Source organism: Strongylocentrotus purpuratus, unplaced genomic scaffold (genome assembly GCF_000002235.5).
Source record: "Strongylocentrotus purpuratus isolate Spur 01 unplaced genomic scaffold, Spur_5.0 spur5_scaffold_8, whole genome shotgun sequence".
NCBI classification, from domain to species: domain Eukaryota; kingdom Metazoa; phylum Echinodermata; class Echinoidea; order Camarodonta; family Strongylocentrotidae; genus Strongylocentrotus; species Strongylocentrotus purpuratus.
The window spans coordinates 26,755,609-26,774,895 of record NW_022145614.1 but is presented as its reverse complement, the minus strand read 5'-3'; the positions used below and the strand labels follow the sequence as shown (position 1 = coordinate 26,774,895).

At 38.6% G+C, this 19,287-nt stretch overlaps 1 protein-coding gene across 1 annotated transcript; it reads right to left on the bottom strand.

The window, feature by feature from the left end:
* Positions 1-300: 300 nt before the first annotated feature.
* LOC105436617 (zinc finger protein 507) lies at positions 301-17,441 on the bottom strand. The gene is made up of 3 exons (XM_030975357.1): positions 17,281-17,441; positions 9,089-9,169; positions 301-3,876 (listed from the first exon to the last, which is right to left on the bottom strand). Exon 3 carries the CDS (start codon positions 3,831-3,833, stop codon positions 729-731), a length of 3,105 nt encoding a protein of 1,034 aa, XP_030831217.1. The 5' UTR covers positions 3,834-3,876; positions 9,089-9,169; positions 17,281-17,441; the 3' UTR covers positions 301-728.
* Positions 17,442-19,287: the final 1,846 nt, after the last annotated feature.

Sequence of the window (19,287 nt, the reverse complement as noted above, 5' to 3'; positions counted from 1 at the left end):
AAAATGGCATGTAACAGCATACAAATCTGGACAGATTTTTATGCCACATGCTCTTGTAGTCCCATATACATATTTCTTTGTGCAGTCCTTGTAACTTTACCAAGACTGGGCCAAATTTCCTATCACTTTGATGGTTCCAGAACCTTGCAGTACACACCAATACTTATATGCTAGATGATCAAACTTTTCTGATTGATTCCACATTGTTTCTTTCACAATGCAATCACATGACCAGAACTCAACTTTATCTTTAAAGGCTTGTTCAAAGGCTAGGGCTAAACATGCCAGTTTGGAGAGAGGTTTGCAAAGGAAAATCTCCTTGGATCTTTATGGCAAAGGAATAGTAATGAACAACACAAAACAATTTAAACTATTGTTAGAATCTAATCAATAATCTAAAGACTGAAAAAATTGATATTTTAGACTTGAAAAGAAAGCATACTTTGACTTTCAAGTCAAGAATTGTAACGTTTTAAGGAAAACAAAGTTCTGTATGAACAACTTGCTACAGGAAGAAGATAAACTTATTTCTACAGATTGAATATGGCACTAAAATAGTTTGCAGCATTGATCTACTATAATTCAGCAAAGAAAAACAAAAAAGGAATACATAATTATAATAAATCATAATATAAAATACACATACAAATCACTCAATCAAGTTTCTTCTTACATTGCTGTAAATGTACTACCAATTTCAATTAGAAATCAAGAAGAAAACAAAATCATTAACTTTTCACAGAGTTGCCAGTGCCTGCTAGATGTTCTCTCAAGTGCTCTACCAAGCAAGTGTGATCAGTACTCTTAAAGCCACACTGAGAACACTGGAAGATTACAGAACCATACTGTATTTGCTTGGAATTCTGAGGATCCTTGGGGTTTTCGGATACAGCAGCGGAAGGAATTACTGCTGAAACTTTCCTCTCTTCAGCCGTATCGTTTCGAGGGCTTTCATCACGTTTTTCCTCTGATATTTTTTCTTCTTGGTCATTACCTTCAGAGTCTCCATCCTTGACCTTGAGGACCATCTTGATGATGTCCTGTCCATCATAATCATAGCCTGGGTGACTGGTGTGGCGCCACATGTGGGATTTCATCGATGGGAGGTGTCCACTGACATAGGGGCAGAACTTGCACTTGTACTGGTCGTTGGACATGCTTGGGCTGCTCGTCGAATGCTTCTTCATGTGGGAGCGGAGGCTCTGCGGGTAGGCACCGCTGAAGTCACACTTGTTACACTTGTAAGGCTTGTCTGCATTGTGGAACTTCATGTGGTTCTTGATGCCATTGGCGGTTGCTGAGGAATAGTCGCACATCCCGCATTTGTATGGTTTCTGATGGGTTTCTCGACCGTGGGCCTGAAGATCTCCCAAGGAGCCGGTCACAAAGTCACACTCGCGGCAACCATACCAGCACTTCAGCACACAGGTCTGCTCATGGTCTTTGGGCAACTCGTCTTTCATCTCGTTGTGGCAAGTTGGGCATATGCTGGATTTGGCAGGAAGATGGGCTTTCTTGACGTGATCCCTGAGTGCTATTTCACTGCTGCAACTAAAGGGACAATCACTGCATTTCAGAATAGCATCATGAGTGTCCATGTGGTACTGCAGCCTTTGAGGATGCCAGAAGGTGGCTGAGCACCGATGGCACTTGAAGATTGGCGTTGATCCCTGGGAGCATACATGGGTTTGGACAGATAAGGGGAACATCTCTTTGCAGATTGGACATTGGTAATGGTCTTCTGAAGTCTGCATAGATGTGGCAGTGACAACGTTAATTTCATTGCTTTCTTTGGTTTTTCCAGGGCTACTACTTGAACTGTCCTGAACAACTTTCTCCATGTCTCCTCTCACCTGTAATGCATTATCTACAGCACTTAGCAACATCTTACTAATACCTGGCTGGGTGCAAACCTTTTTATTATCTTGACCAGGTGAACTGCAGGGTATTTTTCTCTTCTGGTTCCTACCATGCTTCTCTTCTACACTATCTTCCTTCACATCTGATTCAACAGATTCCAGTGCCAAATTTTGTTCATTTTCTTTGTCTCTGGTCTCATCACAAAGCCCAAGCTTTGCAGGATTGACATCATCTTGGTTCATGGTGAATTGTTCATTGGCTGTGATCACTACCTCTTCTACCACAACATCACTACAGCACACTGAAAGAGGTATAGAGAGAGTGGCAGAGGTCTCAGAAACCTGGTCATGGCAAGTGACTATTGAATGTTCATTAATCACAGAGGTACACAGAGGTTGGGCCTTTTTACAACAATCCTTTGTTGTATCAGGTGCCTTCTTAATCACACTGACAGTTGAGGAAGCTGGACAGTTATCTTGGTAAGCATTCGTTGTCGTGGACACTTTGCCATTCGCTTCAGGATTTACTGAGGTGGCATCTGCAAACACCTTCTGTACGATGCCATGTTCCTCTTCTGGCAGCATGATGGGAAAGCATTGGCATTTACGCTTGTCTTTGGTGTGCTTTCTTTTTGGACCGTCTCTGACGTATTTTGTAATTTCCACCTCCTCTGTTACTTCCACATAATTTAAACCAGTCTCCTTATTGTGATTTGCGGAGTTCTCCTCAGAAGTTACTTCACTGGAGTCCTGTACTTTGTGCATGACAGGATATGAGCACCCTTCCTGTCCTGCATGTCTCCAGGCATGCGCCTTCAGGGTGGACAGTTTCTCACAAAGATATCCACACAGCAGACACTTAAACAACTTGGTGTTTGAATCCTGCTCACCAGTAGACTGGACACTTTTCTTCGGTTCCTTCCTCCCAGGTCCTGACTGCCTAGTTTCCTCTGTATAAGATCTTACTGGGGATTTTGACTTTTGTCTCCTAATCTCGAGTTCAGGTGACTGAATATCCTTGTCCGGATGGACATGGCTCCACATGTGATCTCTTAGGCTACTCTCACTTCCGGTACTGTATCCACATTCAGAACATTTCAGGAGAATCTCTTTGATGTTCTGGTGCTCTTTCTTTATATGCACCTGAAGGCTGCTAAAGTCACTAGTCTCGTACCCACATATATTACATAGACATTTCTTCACCTTCTCTGTCACATGGACACCCTGGTGGTTCTCGATAGCACGATGCCGTGTGGTGACAAAGTTGCAGAACTTGCAGCGGAAGATATTGGCATTGTGTGTTGCAAGGTGATAGAGGAGTTCATGGTATGTAGTGGCCTTGAATATACATACATCACACGCTATTCCTCCGTGATCCTGGCCATCTTTAAGACAGTGTGCCTCAGGATTGTCTTCTTCAAAGATCTCCTCAGGACTGGTGCTTCGGCTCTCCCGCATGCAGCAGGAGCACAGCTGACCTTTCCTGTGTTTATCCACAGCAAAGAGACAAGGGCAGTTGGGGCACTGGTGAAGTCTAGTTCTCCCACCCTCTGTGCTCTTTCCTGTACCCTGTTCATATTCGCTCCCGTCCTCACTGCTCAGGTCAGGGTAATCTTTCTGCTTCTGCTCGCTGTTCTTTACCAATTCCGTGAGCTTCTGTATGACAACAGACAGCACCTCATCCTTGCTGGGTGGTCTTAGCGATGCCTGCGGTCTAGGAGATACCTCTTTGTGAACACTCCCGTCTCTTCTTGGTGAAACTTTGTCCTCCTGCAGAGCAAACTGGAGGCAGTTGTATGAGTGGTCCTGGTGACATGGCTCACCCTTGGGTCCTCTCTTCACCACAGGGATGTCCCTCTCTGGGCTAGCTCGATGACTGCCGTGCTTCCCCTTGGCAATCTCCTGCAAGTCAACAAACTCGATGGGCTCAACCAGGACCCTCCCAGGAATGGAGGATTCCTCATTCTCTTTCATGATGGAAGTTGCTTCTCTCGGTCCATCCCAGTCACATCTTCACCTGTAATACAGAAAATGAAAAATTGAATAAAAGCAATGAAAATTTTGAGATACTGTAAAACCACAAATAAAAATTCTGATTACCATTCAAGCATACGTGTAAACCACAACACTCGTCAACGGTTGTGCCAGCCATGAGTGATTACAATATAAATTTTCAGCAAAATACACTGAAAATGCATTGTTGTCAAGTTAAATAAAATAAAATTAAATCCAATAGGCATTCCTCAACATGCCTTTTCCATGCAGTTTCAAAGTGCTGGATACATTACTCCACAACCAAATGTCTACACCACTTACATGCACATTAATACACTACTTTAAAGAGACAGATACAAACGGTCCAAAATTTTTGACGGATGTGTCTGATTCTCTGACAAGGTACATATAGCTTACGATATCTATGCTGCATTTGTTTATTTTACTCAATTTTAAATGACAAAAAACAAGTAGGATACTCTGGTGTACAATGGTAGTTATAATCTCTGCATTAAAAAAGAAGAGCTAGTGTACTGACTACAGGCTTTACTTTATTGCTCTTTTACAGCCCCAAAGCATTATAAATTAAGCTTATATATATATATATATATATATATATCATATATGTCAGTTCACAATGCACAAAATAGTCTAAAATGGTCAATGGCTTGAACAATTTGTGTTCACATGGAAATCTACAGTCTCTTTAAAATATGAAATTGTACAATGGCCCAAATTCGCAAAGGAGGTTTAAATTTAACCCATGGTTTAAACCCTCATTTACATAACCCATGTTTTAAATTTGACGCAAATTAAGCGTACCCTGCCGTGCGCGCGTATTGGACCTCTGACTGTGTCACGCTTACTTTGTACTAATTTTTGGACCATGGGTTATGTAAATGAAGATTTAAACTATGGGTTAAATTTAACCCTCCTTTGTCAATTCGGGCCAATAAGTTTAGACAAATCTGTAGAAAAGTACAAGCTCTTAGCATATTTTTTTCTTCAAAGCCATTATTCTACAGCAGTCACGGAATAGTTGTAAGAACAATTATTTCCAGTTTGCTTAATACTATGGGTAATCACTAAAAATCACTGGCACTGTGCTTAAAGAGAAGGTCGAGTTCTGGGAAGAGGTGAAAAATAATTTGTGAGCGTTATCATTCTTATTATGCAAGTGTGGAAGAACATCAGATAAGACATGTTCCCTGAAAAGCATGGCTCTTCAAATGCCTTTATATTCTAAATATGTCATGTAACATCGTAAAAATCCAGGGTAGGATTTTTACGCCACGTGTTCGTGTAGTCCCATATACATCTTTCTGTGTACAGTGTTTGTAACTTTACCAAGACTTGACCAAATTTCTTATCATTTTGATGATTCCAGAACCTTGCAATACACACAAATTCTTATATGCTAGATGATCAACCTTTTCTGGTCGATTCCACACCGTTTCTTTCACAATGCCATCGCATGACCAGAACTCAACTTCATTCAAATTGCCCGTCATGAATTTAATAGGCACTGCAGATGCATATACAGTACATGTTCATGTACCCTGTACATTGTACAGTATTTGCATTAACACAAAACTACTACAAATAAACTGGTATGCTGTCTTTCTTCTGGGAAAAGAAAGGGCAATACAATGACATAATTCACTATAATTTTTTTCTTCACATTTTTGGGCAAAAGTCCGTTATCTAAAGTGTACTTTTATTTATAGAAAATAAAATCCTTGATTTAATCTGCAATTTAATTACCATTTAGAAATTAAAAAAAAGAAATATTCACGACAATAACCACATCCTCAGGAAGCACATGTAATATACAATTAAATACATCCTTGTACTTTAAGTTTTTTGTCACGTAACACCTGCACAGCTTAATGCTTCAGGTACCTGTAAATGTAGGCCCGATGATTGCAATAATTAGTGATTGCATAAGTCCAACATGTCAAGTGATATTAGGAGGAATGATACATTTGTCACAAATTACATATCATTCCTCTTTGAATTTGAACATCTCCCATCTTAGTTGTGTAGTGGAACTTTGCAAATGGATAATATACTAATATTGTGAGGAAATGTTTGAGTGGAAACATTGTTTGTTGTTTGTTTTATTTCTGAAAATCATAATTAAAAAAATAACACAATATATTTATTTTATATTGTATTGTGTATGCTATTTATTGAATTGCACATGGATGTACATTGCATTTAAAAAACAAGTGTACAATTTAAAACAGTATAATTTACATATTTATAAGTAGACGTACAATATGTCAAAGGTTTATCCTTAATTTTGTACCGAATGTAAAATAAAAGCAACAAAATCAAAGACTAATATGGCAAATACAATGATAAAACGGTTGGATAGTCCATTTCAGAACCTAATGGCACTGTTCTTCCATGGAGTCCAATATATACATAATGATTATATAATGAATAATGATAAAACAATATAGTAAGGTTTAATTTAAATACAATGCATACATACATGTATACTAAACTAAAAAAACAAAAAACCTAAACTCCTTAAAATCTATTCAAATATCCCCTCCCATCCCTAATATAACCATACTAGGAGGACCCATGGAAAATCCACGGGATTCTAGGGGGTGGGTGGTTGTTAATGATGTGCTATCGATTTTTTAAATTTTCATGTTTGTTTTTCTGTTTTTTTTTCCCCTTTTATTTTCAATTTCATTTTCCCTCTTGGTATAGGCCTACTTTTTATCCTTTTATTCTTTTTCTACTCTTGTTATTAATATTTAATTCGATAGAATATTAACCTTTTGTTTGCTGTTTCATATATCATTTTGAAATGTTTTTTTTTATTTGTAACATATAATAAAACTTGAAGATTAAAAGAAAAAATTAAATTAGTAATTTGTAAACGAACTGATGCAAACTATTTTACGCTTTAACTTTCGTTTTCACTTTCATTATTTATGATTATTGTTTTTCATTCATTCCCATATATATCCTTATTCTCATTATCCATTTCCCGTCCAGTTTCTTACGAATACTGTTCTCAATCCTCCCATTCTCATTTTTCATATTTTCACTCATCTCTAATTAGAACTTGTTCCAAATCAAAACATGAGTAACAATAATTGTTCAATTTGGCTTAACATACATTATTAAAACTACATGTTCCATTAAACAAAATTATCAACAAAATGATATTTTGCATGGATGATACAAAGAACTTCAGAGAGGTCCCAGAGGTCTCAGTGAAAATATACAAATATTGACTGCTCATGAGGATGAAATTATCATTTCCAAGGTGGTGTTCATACCGGTCCTTCTATCACCCAAGGCAAAGCCGAGGGGGTATAGAAGGGCCAGTATTTGAACGAAATCGAGGGAGTGATAATTTCCACCACCATCCAATTACAGAGCAGTCCTTATTTTTTTTGTTTATCCCTCATGCTTTCATTAACAGGTCAGTAGAAAAGAAATCCAACATCAAGAGTCTTTTTAACATATTTACAGTCTTTCGGAGTTCAAAAGTTTCAAATAACCAACGCTAAACGAAATCAAACATACGGAAATCAAATCTATACAGTGTAGTGCAGTAACTGCGGCGCAGTAAAACGATGGCTTGAGCGCCGTGATGACCCGCCTGAGTTGGGCGCTGGAAGGCATTTGAAATCCTGTATGCTCTGTGTGTGTGCATAAATCGCAGATTGGTTAGGCGTACTATCACAGATCTATTTGCGTTATTATTGTTGTTATTTCGAGGTAGTTTTCATAAAAAGACCAATAAAACAGAAGCTTGGACTATGCATATGTTGGCATAGATCACAGAATTTGTACAATTATTTTCAGAGTAAAGATTTTACGCGAAAATAGGTCCATGGTTTGCGCCAATTGTCGCAATCGCCACGACTCAAATCGAGTGTGTGAAAGTGTGTGAAGGTGAGCGTGAAATACACGTACACTATGGGCGCCTGGCCTACAAAGCATATCCTATAGAAAGACGCATAACACGGGTAAGCCCAACCCGTGAGAGCGTATATTTCTTACACCCCCTCACCCGCGTGAGTCATCTGTTAATGTGTATTTCTATTACACGCTACAAAGCGAATCCTATAGCAAGAGGCCTTACTCGAGATACGCCGCAGCCTTTACAATAAGACTTGCTACACCCGTTGACGCGAGTGGATTTTCGTCCATCGTGTGTCTCTTCGTCTCTCTTTGATAATTAGACAGAGGGCGGGTGCACGCCTTGTCGACTCGCTCTCGCGGGTTCGTCGCCTCCTCGCAATCCACCACGCCCGCCGTGCTCTCGTCCGCCCGTCCTCCCCGGCACCCCGAAACCGCGTTTAATGGCATGGACGTCGATCGCGGGGTCGAGGTGGCACGCGGGTTACGGGAGACAGGCCTCGTGGAATTGTGCCACCGTTCCCGCGCCACGGCGGAGGCGAGCGGGGTCGGGGAAAGACGTTTTTGAGGAACCGTTTTGTACCCGTTTGGACCCCCCGCGGCGATTTTGCGTATTAGTAATATAGATTGAGTAACTTTGCAGTGACTTTGTTTGTACAAAAAACCTTCATCATATGACATGGCATCAGGATATAGTGTAATTGGCATTTTGCCATTGAGATATAGAATTGGCACAAATAAACCATATATAGACATGTATCTTGTAATTTTCCAAAACATCAGTCTACCCCTTCTGAAAAATACATGTTCAGTGTACAGGTTTGTTAAAAAACTGGGCAAAACTCGGGATTTATTGGTCTTTTAGAGAGTAAAGCTTACACTCGCACAAGTGAATTACCGTAAGTACAAATATGGTTCTTGTGGAAGATGCCAGTATATAAACAATTAAACATGTATCTTGTAATTTTCCAAAACATCAGTCTACCCCTTCTGAAGAATACATGTACAGTGTACAGATTTGTTAAAAAACTGGGCAAAAGTCAGATTTATTGGTCGTTTAGAAAATTACTCGCAAGTGAAACAAGTACAAATATGGTACTTGTGGATGATGCCAGTATGCCATAAATCTCCACTCTTGAGTGAAAGAGTGATATGTAAATGTTAAATTTGCACAAGTACTTGACTACTCCTGAGTCCTGACAGGCCTATTAATCACATTAGAGAAAAAAATTATAGTAAATAGAACAATCAGAACATGACATCTATCTTGGCATTCTTCTCTTTTACAAATACAAAAGAAATAAAAATTTCCAGCTTCTAAAAACAACAAAAATACTCACCTTTGAATATATATTGTTCTAGAAGTTGTAATGCAGTTATAAGTTAAATTGAACACTCCGTCCAAAGAACCACAGACCAATCTGAGGGAAGACACACAAAAGAAAAGGGATCTAGAGTTACTAGCAATGAAAGGAACACCTCTCATCAGAATCACAATTTCTACGAGTCTGTGGGACTGGGAAGAGGGATGAAAGCAACTTATTCATCGACTTACGAGAAGTCACTTGATCGAGCACGTTACTCCCGAGTACATCATGTGACTTCTCCTTCATGCGGTTGCTATTATGGGAGAGGAAACAGGTCACTAAGTTTAACAAGAGCCCCCTCTCTCTACACACATTAAACCCCATGTTCACATATTGGCAAACATTGTGTTATTGTTGATGATAACAAACGTAAAGTGGTTTTCCGTGGCAATTATTCATATTAGTATGGCACATTCCCAAATTATCATGTTTATAATCAGTATGGTAATGATAGCATTTGTGTCATTTATGCCCAAGAAGCAGAGAATCGCTTATCACCCTAAATACAATGTCCATCAAACAGACCACTTCACTACCAATGACTTTACATTTCATGGGCCACAAATGTTGGTGTTACTTTACAAGTGTCGAATCTCAAAATATTGCAGTATTCTGCCTTCTTTTCTACATTAGAAAATGGATGAACAGAACTAAACAACTTCTTGAATTTCACAACTGTTTCTCAACCAGACTCCCTCAAATGTATATGTACACCTGTACATGTACTGTCATGTAGTAATAACTAAATTGTCTTTAATACCCCCTTTGTGAACATGACATTTGGGCCCGTCATACAAAGACTTACGATTGGTCCAAATCAATCAGAAGTCTTTAAATCAATCACAAGTTTGCAGTCTCCAATCTCTTATGTACATCAATCACAAATAAGTTGTGATAGATATCAAATTATCAACTCTTTGTAAGACAGGCCCAGGTGTATTGTGCCTACTGGTACAACATTTAGGATATGAAAGAGACTGTGTGTTCAGATTCTGATTTGAGAGCCAACAATTCATGGTCTGTTCATATACATGTATACAAATCTATAACCTTAAAGATAAAGTTGAGTTCTGGTCATGCGATTGCATTGTGAAAGAAAAGGTGTGGAATGGATTAGAAAAAGTTGATCATATGTAGCATGTAAGTATTGGTGTGTACTGCAAGGCTCTGGAGTTATCAAAATCATAATAAATTTGGCCCAGTCTTGGTAAAGTAACAAGCACTGTACACAGAAAGATGTATATGGGACTACACAAATGGTGTCTGGGCTACTTACCTTGATTTCCTTATCTTTTTATGCTCATTACTCAGCCAGTATACATTTTCTACCAAAATTGTTGGGCAAATGAGATTTATTTGTAATCTTGAACATTCAGTGTAAGTTTTGTTTGATTCTGTGAGAATTTATTTTCTTTTTTTTACCGGAACTCAAGTTTATCTTTATTTTGTATGTGCAGTTTACTTGGCAGATGTGAACATAGCCCAAGTGAGCGGCAGGAAAGACTGATGAAGGAGAGGGTGACAGGAACAGGTTATAATTAGCCATCTATTTGGGTGCGATGGGATGTATGATATGGGATTGGGATGTATTGGGCAGTGTTGGTAAGGTCATGACCCCAGACAGACATGTATGGGAATTCATCTCTAGCTCCTATTTTTGATCTACAGCTGATTGGGGTATAAATCACTTACTTGCAGGTCAGAGGGTGGGAGCATGAAATTGATCAGTATGACAACTTGATTTTATTATTTTTTTAACTACACTTTATCAATATTTCCACTCTTTTACAAAGGAATATGTTTTGTTTTTTAACTATAATTGCTTTTTGTCTGTATGAGAGATGATTTTGATGATAGAAACATTCAGAACAAGGAAAAACTGTAAATCTCACAATGATGATAAAATAATGTACATGTAGGGCCTTATGTGTATGCTGGGTCTAAATTTACATTATGTACATGTAGTCAGTCAGTGGTAATGGTCGGAGTTAGAATGATGAGGAAATTTATCCCCCCCCCCCCCCCCCCCCCCCCCCGGAAAATTACCCCTAGGACAAGTAACCCCTGAGAAATAAAAAAAATCTGCTTTTATTAAAAGCAATTTATCAGGGTGGACTTCCCTTTAATGAACAGGGGGTGGGGTAACTATCAGGGGTGGGGGCTAATTGTCCTATAGGGTAATTGTTCTGGGGGGGGGGGGCGGTTGACATTGGGGGTAATTTTCTGAGGGGGGGGGGGGGTGATTGCTCAAAGGGTAATTGTTCTGATATGGACTACCAGGTAAATCTAGTAAGCTTATAAATTGCCTCATAATGTACAGACGGGAAGTACATGTACACTGTACATGTACATGTAACTAGTGGGCCTACATGCACAATAAAGAGAACCAGCACAAATTGATAAAAAGAAAGAATATTATATGCATGAATAGAAGTCATCCATCCATGTAAGTGTTTAAATTGAACAGAGCACAAATCATATGCCAATTAGAGTGCACAATTTGGGCATTTATTATTTAACATTTGGGGGATAGGGCTTGGATATTTTTGGATTGAATATTAATCAACATTGTTGGAACATGACAGAATGCAATGAAAACTAAATAAAACCAAATAATAACACAGCACATAAGCAAGAAACAAAACAAAATTCAATTCACTATAATTTTTGTTCCCCTGAGAAACTTCATTTTTTAAGCAGTCTTCAATATTTCTGCAAAGGCTTCTTGCCTCATATTTTCAATGATTACTTTATTGAGTTTATTTGTGTTTTTTAGCTATGCTGTAAAGTGTAAAAGCACAACTTTCACCATTTTCATGGATGGAAGAAAACCAAACTAAAACAAAACAAAAAAAACAAATAAAAACAAAATAAACTTTAAAAAAGTAAATAAATCATCTAAGATCATACATCTAGAAGATAACCTAAAATCAAATGGTTTTGAAATTTGAATACATCCAAATTTCAAAATAACAGAGTCTATGGTACGGTACTTTCATTAAATCCTGAGAAATTAACCAATTAATGCAGTAATGATGTTCAAACTTCAAAACATAATAGGCAAGCAAATCCTGAAATCGCTTGTCCTATTTGAATTCACCTGCCCCATCTTTAGATCTGGGGGCCGTTTCTCGAAACCAACTCCACGACAGTCATATCTTTGTCGGCGACCTACGGAGATGTCATGAAGCGGATAAACCGTTTCACAAAGCCATGACAGACATGATATCGATATATCGCGATACTAGCAGCTCAAGAACATAGTCTTTGTCACGATCCATTTGATTTATCAAGAATAACCCAAAACAAGTTTTGGGACTAAAATTGTTCAAAAAGAAATATATACATATAAATTCTCCTAAAATAAATAATAAATAGTGTCATTATCATATTTACATCATCAAACGATTTGCATATTTCTGTAAAGATTCTTAAATTGAAGAAAAACCGGTGAGTGTTTTTTTTTCGACAGTCGAATCAAAAGTTAGTTGAAGGATACCGTAATGTGATAGTTTATCAATACATACTTTTTTGTTTATTGTGACGAGGAATTTTAGGCAAAATGTCTTTTCTCAGCCAGTTTTTATTCTAGAGTCTCATAAATACTTGTTATATAATTGATTTGATATTGAAAATATCATTTGGAAGAAGTAATTAGAGAGGGAATAATAATGCACATAGGCCCCAAAGGTATGACGGTATCCTAAGAAAAGACTATGGATCGACTATGGAAAACGGTGTGTAACATTCTTACCTCTCTTATTTATATGTTATAGTTTAATGATTTGTGATTTAATGTTTATATTCAGCTTTTTAAAGTTTCTGTTTAATTTGTATTCTCACTTTTGTACATTTGCATTTCGCATCCCAGAGAATTACGTACCGAACTCGTCTATATTTTTCTCAAAATGATAGTGAAACTAATCGTCCATTTCGCGGCCCATGGAATGGCAACAAACTGACTTGTGATGGCGCTTTACAGCAATTAAAAAGATATGACAGGTTCGGAGCAGTGACAACTCGCTTGTCGCGGAAGTTGTCGCTCATCTTGGCAAAGACGGCTTCGTGAAACACTTAGCTGACAAGTTGCGTGACAGTGGCGAGATGTCGTTGATCTTGTAGTTATGACGGTTTCGAGAAACGGCCCCCAGATGGATTTTCTATTTCAACCAAATTTGTAACGTGTGTGTATAAACAAACACTGTGTTGGTCTACTGTGTTCTTTAATATGAAGAATCATAATACATTATAAACATACATTACATATTCACAGTAAAATTGCCAAATCGGGCATATGATATAAAACGTCAGTAGCCAATCTGACAATGTTGGTTGCCCCAGGACATGGGACAAGTACATGTGTAGACTGGTAGCATCCTGTTTGAACCACAAGCACATAAAAACAAATGGGTATCAACACTTTACTAACGCTGACAGTCACACAACCACCAGCTGAGATTTTTGTCAACAAAAATACAAAGTTTGCACAATGTGAAAGTCATACAATACTTGAAATTTCAAGTAACCAGATAGTAAAAAATGGGGTTAGAGAAATAATTTAAAAAATAAATAAATATATACACATGTACATGTACAGGTTGAATGCCAAGATTTTTGCAATACTTGACTTGTATCACAAGTGACAAAACACGTGAAGGCACAGATAACTCTGATGACACATATCACATGATACATGATGATGTAAGTTCCGGTAAAGAGAAAATGTCAGGTGACTTTCAGTTTTGTTCAATTAATTTGTGAATTTTCAACTTTTTATTTGGGTAAATAATATTTAATGTAGTTGTTTTTAAGACCATAATTAATACAACATTTCAACAAGGTATTTTCGATCGACTCAGCTCTCTTAGATAACAATACTGCTAAATTCTATCAAGTCCAGATTGACCCTATACATGGGGGGGGGGGGGGTGGACGAGGTATCCAAATGCTTACTCTAGTATGTAGGTCAAACTAAAATCAAGCTATCGTACTCAACAGAAATAAAATTAACTAATACTTCAACAATTGTTCAAATAATGGCCATGATTTCAAAGTCTTTTTTTTTTTACCTGTTATGTGTCAATTTTCTTTTCTTTTTTGAAGTATTTTCCCTAAAAAATGAAGTCATTATAATATACACTTTCTCATAGGTTTCACTGCAAACCGCTGCAGAATACAAGTACATACCACGTTATATGGTGGGGGCGGCAGGTGAAACCAGATTCTGAGAAAATTTTGTACTTAGAACATTGTTAGCATTCAGCAAACTTTTTAAAGAGGGGCCAAAATCTTGTTTAAAGGAAAAGGTGTTTGATTTTCTGTTTGGAAAATATTTTCCAGATATTTCACATGTTTAAGGCCAAGTAATAATAATTACTAGTTTCTCATCTAGATTTTTTTATTTAATGAGAAAGAGGGGGTTTCATTTTATGTGATATTTTTTTGGTGTGTGATTGTGTGACCCTGGTTCGTATAGATGACAAGTTCATGCACATTTTCCTATAGATCTAGAAAAAACTGAACGTTTGAAAAGCTGATACCACCAATGGAAACAGGAACCTGAAGACGATTTGTTCTTTGGAATTCAGTGAGATATTATGAAAATATTGGCAAAATTTTGCAGTCTTCTGCGTTTAATCCCAAAACGAATATGAACTTTCTACATTGTATCACAAAGGGTCCGAAATCTTCATTTCGAGAGAAGATGTCATGATTGTCATTACAATTGTGGTGAAAAGTGATACCAACTGATTGTATGACCTTAGGCTTTTGCCTTGCAATTGATAAAATTATCTCACATCTGATGTATTGCTTTTTTAATTTCAATTTTTTTTGGGAGATAAATCAGCTTTCAACTATCCTGTTGAATTTAGGACTTGTTTTTATGACTTTTTCTTCAGTTACAACCAGCGCTCAAAATACACGGGGGCGGTGGGCGATTCGTCCCTGTAAGCTCCATAATCGCCCCCGTCAGGTTGCTTACGGGGGCGATTGCAAAATTAAAAATCGCCCCCGTGGAATTATAAAATAAAGATTATATTTTTTTATATAACTTTAACACAATATTGAGTATCAATTTTCAAACCTTAAACCAATGAAATGGAATGGCGCTTTCTCTCCCATCTCTATAAGTATTACCGATACAAACAGCGTGCAGCTAATGCGGCCGTCAGCAGTGGCTATACTGCTCCGGTAGTACCGGTGTGCACGCTGAACTGAAGCCCAATATCTGCTGGAGCTGGAGACGATCGCGCATGGACTGAAACATGGAGAAGTTTGTCATTGAGAAAGGTGTGGATTTGGGTTACCCCCCCCCCCCTGCCTTAGCAAAAGGCTAGAGCTTTATTTCAAGTATTTTTCAGATTTAGAACCCGCCACAATACCCTGGACATCTCACCACAATACCCTGGACAACTCGCCACAGGCGAGTTGTCCAGGGTGGGGTGCCTTTTCGGACAACTCGCCACACTTTTTTCCCCTCATGATTTCTAGATCTAAAATCCCTCATCTTCATGATCTTAAATGAAATTGTCATTTTATGTATTCATTATTCTTTTATAAACACAGTCATGACAGGAAACATGGAAATTGTGAGTATTTTGAGAGCTGTTCTAAAGAATAAAGATGATTTTCCTTGCGCTTGCAACAAGACCCGCAACAAGAATCTATTTTGGACTGTGCGAAACTAACCTAGAAAATCTAGAAATAAACCATATTTCAATTTTATTTCGCGGGTCAACTGCCCCCTCCCCCATCAGGACGCCAGTGCTTACAGTACCCTTCCATGAATTCCTACCATTAAAAATTATCAGAAGGGAAAAAGGACATGTACAAAGGATAAAGAGGGCACTTTAGGGGAACCTGAAAAAGTGGGGGCACAGTGTCCCCCCCCCCCCCAATGAAGAATGCCGCCTCTGACGAAACTAACCCAGAAAATCTAGAAATAAATCACATTTTAAATTTTATTTCGCGGGTCAAATAACCCCCCCCCCCCCCCCCCCCCCATCAGTACACCAGTATCCTAATGTAGTGATTCAGCCTGAGCCAATATGGCTCTGGCGGGTATATGCGCGCAAGTCCCGCATTTGGCGACACCCGCGGTAGTTTCCGCGATCATACTCATTACTGGGTATGGCAGATTGAATCGAGACTGTCAAGCGAGCAACACAAGCCGTCTGCCGGTCTCCTCGGATCTCTTCGGATCTCAACGCAGCTAGCTTCATGGAGCTCCACTCATCAGTGCTGCAACGAGTCTTCGAGAGTCACTGCAATTCTACAGCTTATGGTAGGATTGACCCTTAGTATCGTAATTAATAGCATTGCGTAAGTTAACAGTAGACATTTAGGCCCAGTAAGATTATATTCCGCTCCGTCACTACATTGGCGTAATCGGCAGGATTCGAACCTGCGCGGGGAAAAATGCAGCTGCTATAGACCTCTATATCTAAATACCAAGTTATCCCAATGATCTGGCGATCGTACGCCTTCGGTTTGTCAAAAATATAATATTGTTGCAAGGGAAATCAGCTTTATTCTTTATTCTTTGTAATGAATGTGTTTATAAAAGCACGAAAATCATGAAAAATGACAATTTCATCTAAGATAAGGGATTTTAGATCTAGAAATCATGAGGGGAAAAAAGTGTGGCGAGTTGTCTGAAAAGGCACCCCACCCTGGACAACTCGTCTGTGGCGAGTTGTCCAGGGTATTGTGGCGACTGGCGAGATGTCCAGGGTATTGTGGCGGGTTGTCTTGGAGCGGGTTGTCTTTGTGGCGAGTTGTCTGGAATTCGATGAGTATTGAGTGATATCAATATCATATTTCATATCACCTACCTAGCTTGAGGGAGCTCCGATGCCAACGCCGACGTCGGAGCTCCCTGGAGTTAATTATCACCTAGCCCTTTGACTTTGAGCTTTGGGCTTGGCATTATTTTGTACGGCTAGCTCGACTAGAGATCGCGAGATGGCGAGATTGCGAGTCTTCGAGATGAGCCGGGCCCTCATGCATTTTTCACTCAGTTTCAGGCCAGGCCAGGCTAGTGCAACTGCAAGGGCGGAAAAATTAAGAACCAACATTTAAAAGAAAACAATTTCTAAAATAATAAAAGAATTCATTATAATAGACCTACCGGTATGTAAAAATTGTAACATTTATTCACTTACTTCATCAAAGGTGAGGCTTATATGAGTTATTAATCAGAAATGTGGCACTACTTGTGGTATTTTCACAAGTAACGATGGCGAATTTCATCCTGTCATCACTGAAACTGCGGAGAGATGCAAAATTGAGTTTGTATATCCAGGTCACGTGACATTCCACGGCATGTCGTCATTCCAAAAGTATCACGTGACAATAGACGAAGCGCAATATTTTTCCTCTGAGATCTATGGTAAGCCACATAACAAAAAACGTTCTTTTCCAAACTAGTTTATGTTTTAATAAAAATCTAATGGCCAATATATATATTTTTGTAGACAGACAGAAAAGAAATTTTGGAACAGCTTTAGATTCATATCATGGGTGTCGATCCTTACGTAATACCTATTGTTCAGGGGGGAATGAATGAATAGATCATTCCCCCCTGAATTACAGATCGACACCCATGCATGATTCATATTATGATCATATCCATATCGCGCTGCGTGTCTGCTTGACCTAAGTGTGAAATTAATTGAATCATAAATAGTCATGATTCACTAACTACAATTATTATTCTCTTAATGATTGAAATACTGTAGGAGAGGGCGCAGTGGATTTAAAAAATGGGGGAAACCATACTGAAGATTCAATTCATTTTATTTCATTCTCCATTAAAAAAAAAATTAAGACATACAAACATGGGATACAGATAAAAGATTGATTACAAGAAAAATAAGAAGGGAAGGAGCAAACAAAATTTTCAGTGGGAATGTTGGGTTAACAAAAAGCCGCAATTAGCCTTATATGAACGTCAACTCCTTAAAGTATACACTGTATTGTTGAGAAAAGAAATAAGGAAAAGGAAAGCAGAACTATAAACACCAATACAAAAGAAGAAGACAAAAGGAAGAAGAATGCCATGCATTATGGCTCAAGGCATGGGCGCACAGAAGATTTTTTCTGTTGGGGACTGGTGGAAATTCAATGATTTATTGATTATTCCATTTTATTTTTTATTTTTTTATTTGTGGGAACTGCCCCCTTCCTTAGCCCCCGCTGCGTACAGTTATGGTTCAGTGGCAAAGCAATGGCCTCGTAACTGTGAGGCCCCAGGATCAAAACCGCGTCGATCTGCTCAGTATAAGTGCCCTTTTGTGGGGCACTATCCAGTCATTACTGTTCATGATGACCTAAGGGCGTAGGTCCCCTAGTTGATAAGGATAGTAACATACACATGCTTTAGCAGTCACGCAAAACAAACACTGGCAAATTATTATTCAATAAAATCTGAGAATGTATACCGTATCTAGATCTATAGTTAGGAATAAATCATTTTCAAAATAATTCCATAAATTGGGATAAAAACAAAATGTTCCAACTATATGAGCGACAGTGTATTACAAAGAGGAAAAAACCCATTCCTAATGGGGTTATAAGCTCATATAGGAAGTCTGAAAAGACCTTCGATAAGTAATATAATAATATCATCGTTAAATGCGAGCGAGCTTAGGGAAATTGCCCTTAGGCGCTTTAAATTAGGGGCACGGTTAATGATGAGAGGAAAAGACGACACTTGTGGAAACGGATGAGACACTTATTAAAAAAGAAAAGGATCACGTTAAAACAATGAAAAGAGGCACTCACCAGCAGGCCCGTAGCCACAGGGAGGGGGGGGGGGGACGTGCCCCAACAAATTTCAAAGATTGGTTGAACTTTTTTAGACCCCTCCCCAGGACGTCGATCAATAACATGTATGTGCCCCCCCCCCCAAAAAAAAAACCCATCAAACTCTGGCTACGGCCCTGCTCACCAGGGATGAAGAAAGGCACTTATGAGAACAGGAAAGAGGCATTTGTCGTGACGGAAGAGGGGCATCCATCAAATGTTGATTGGGGCATTTATGAAAAGGGGATATGTCCCTTATTAGAAAGAAAAAGGGGGCACATATGAAAATAAAAGGTGCGCTTAAAAGGGGCACTAGTCAGAGTAAAATGGAAACCTTTCAGATTTGAATAGGGCAATTATCAGAG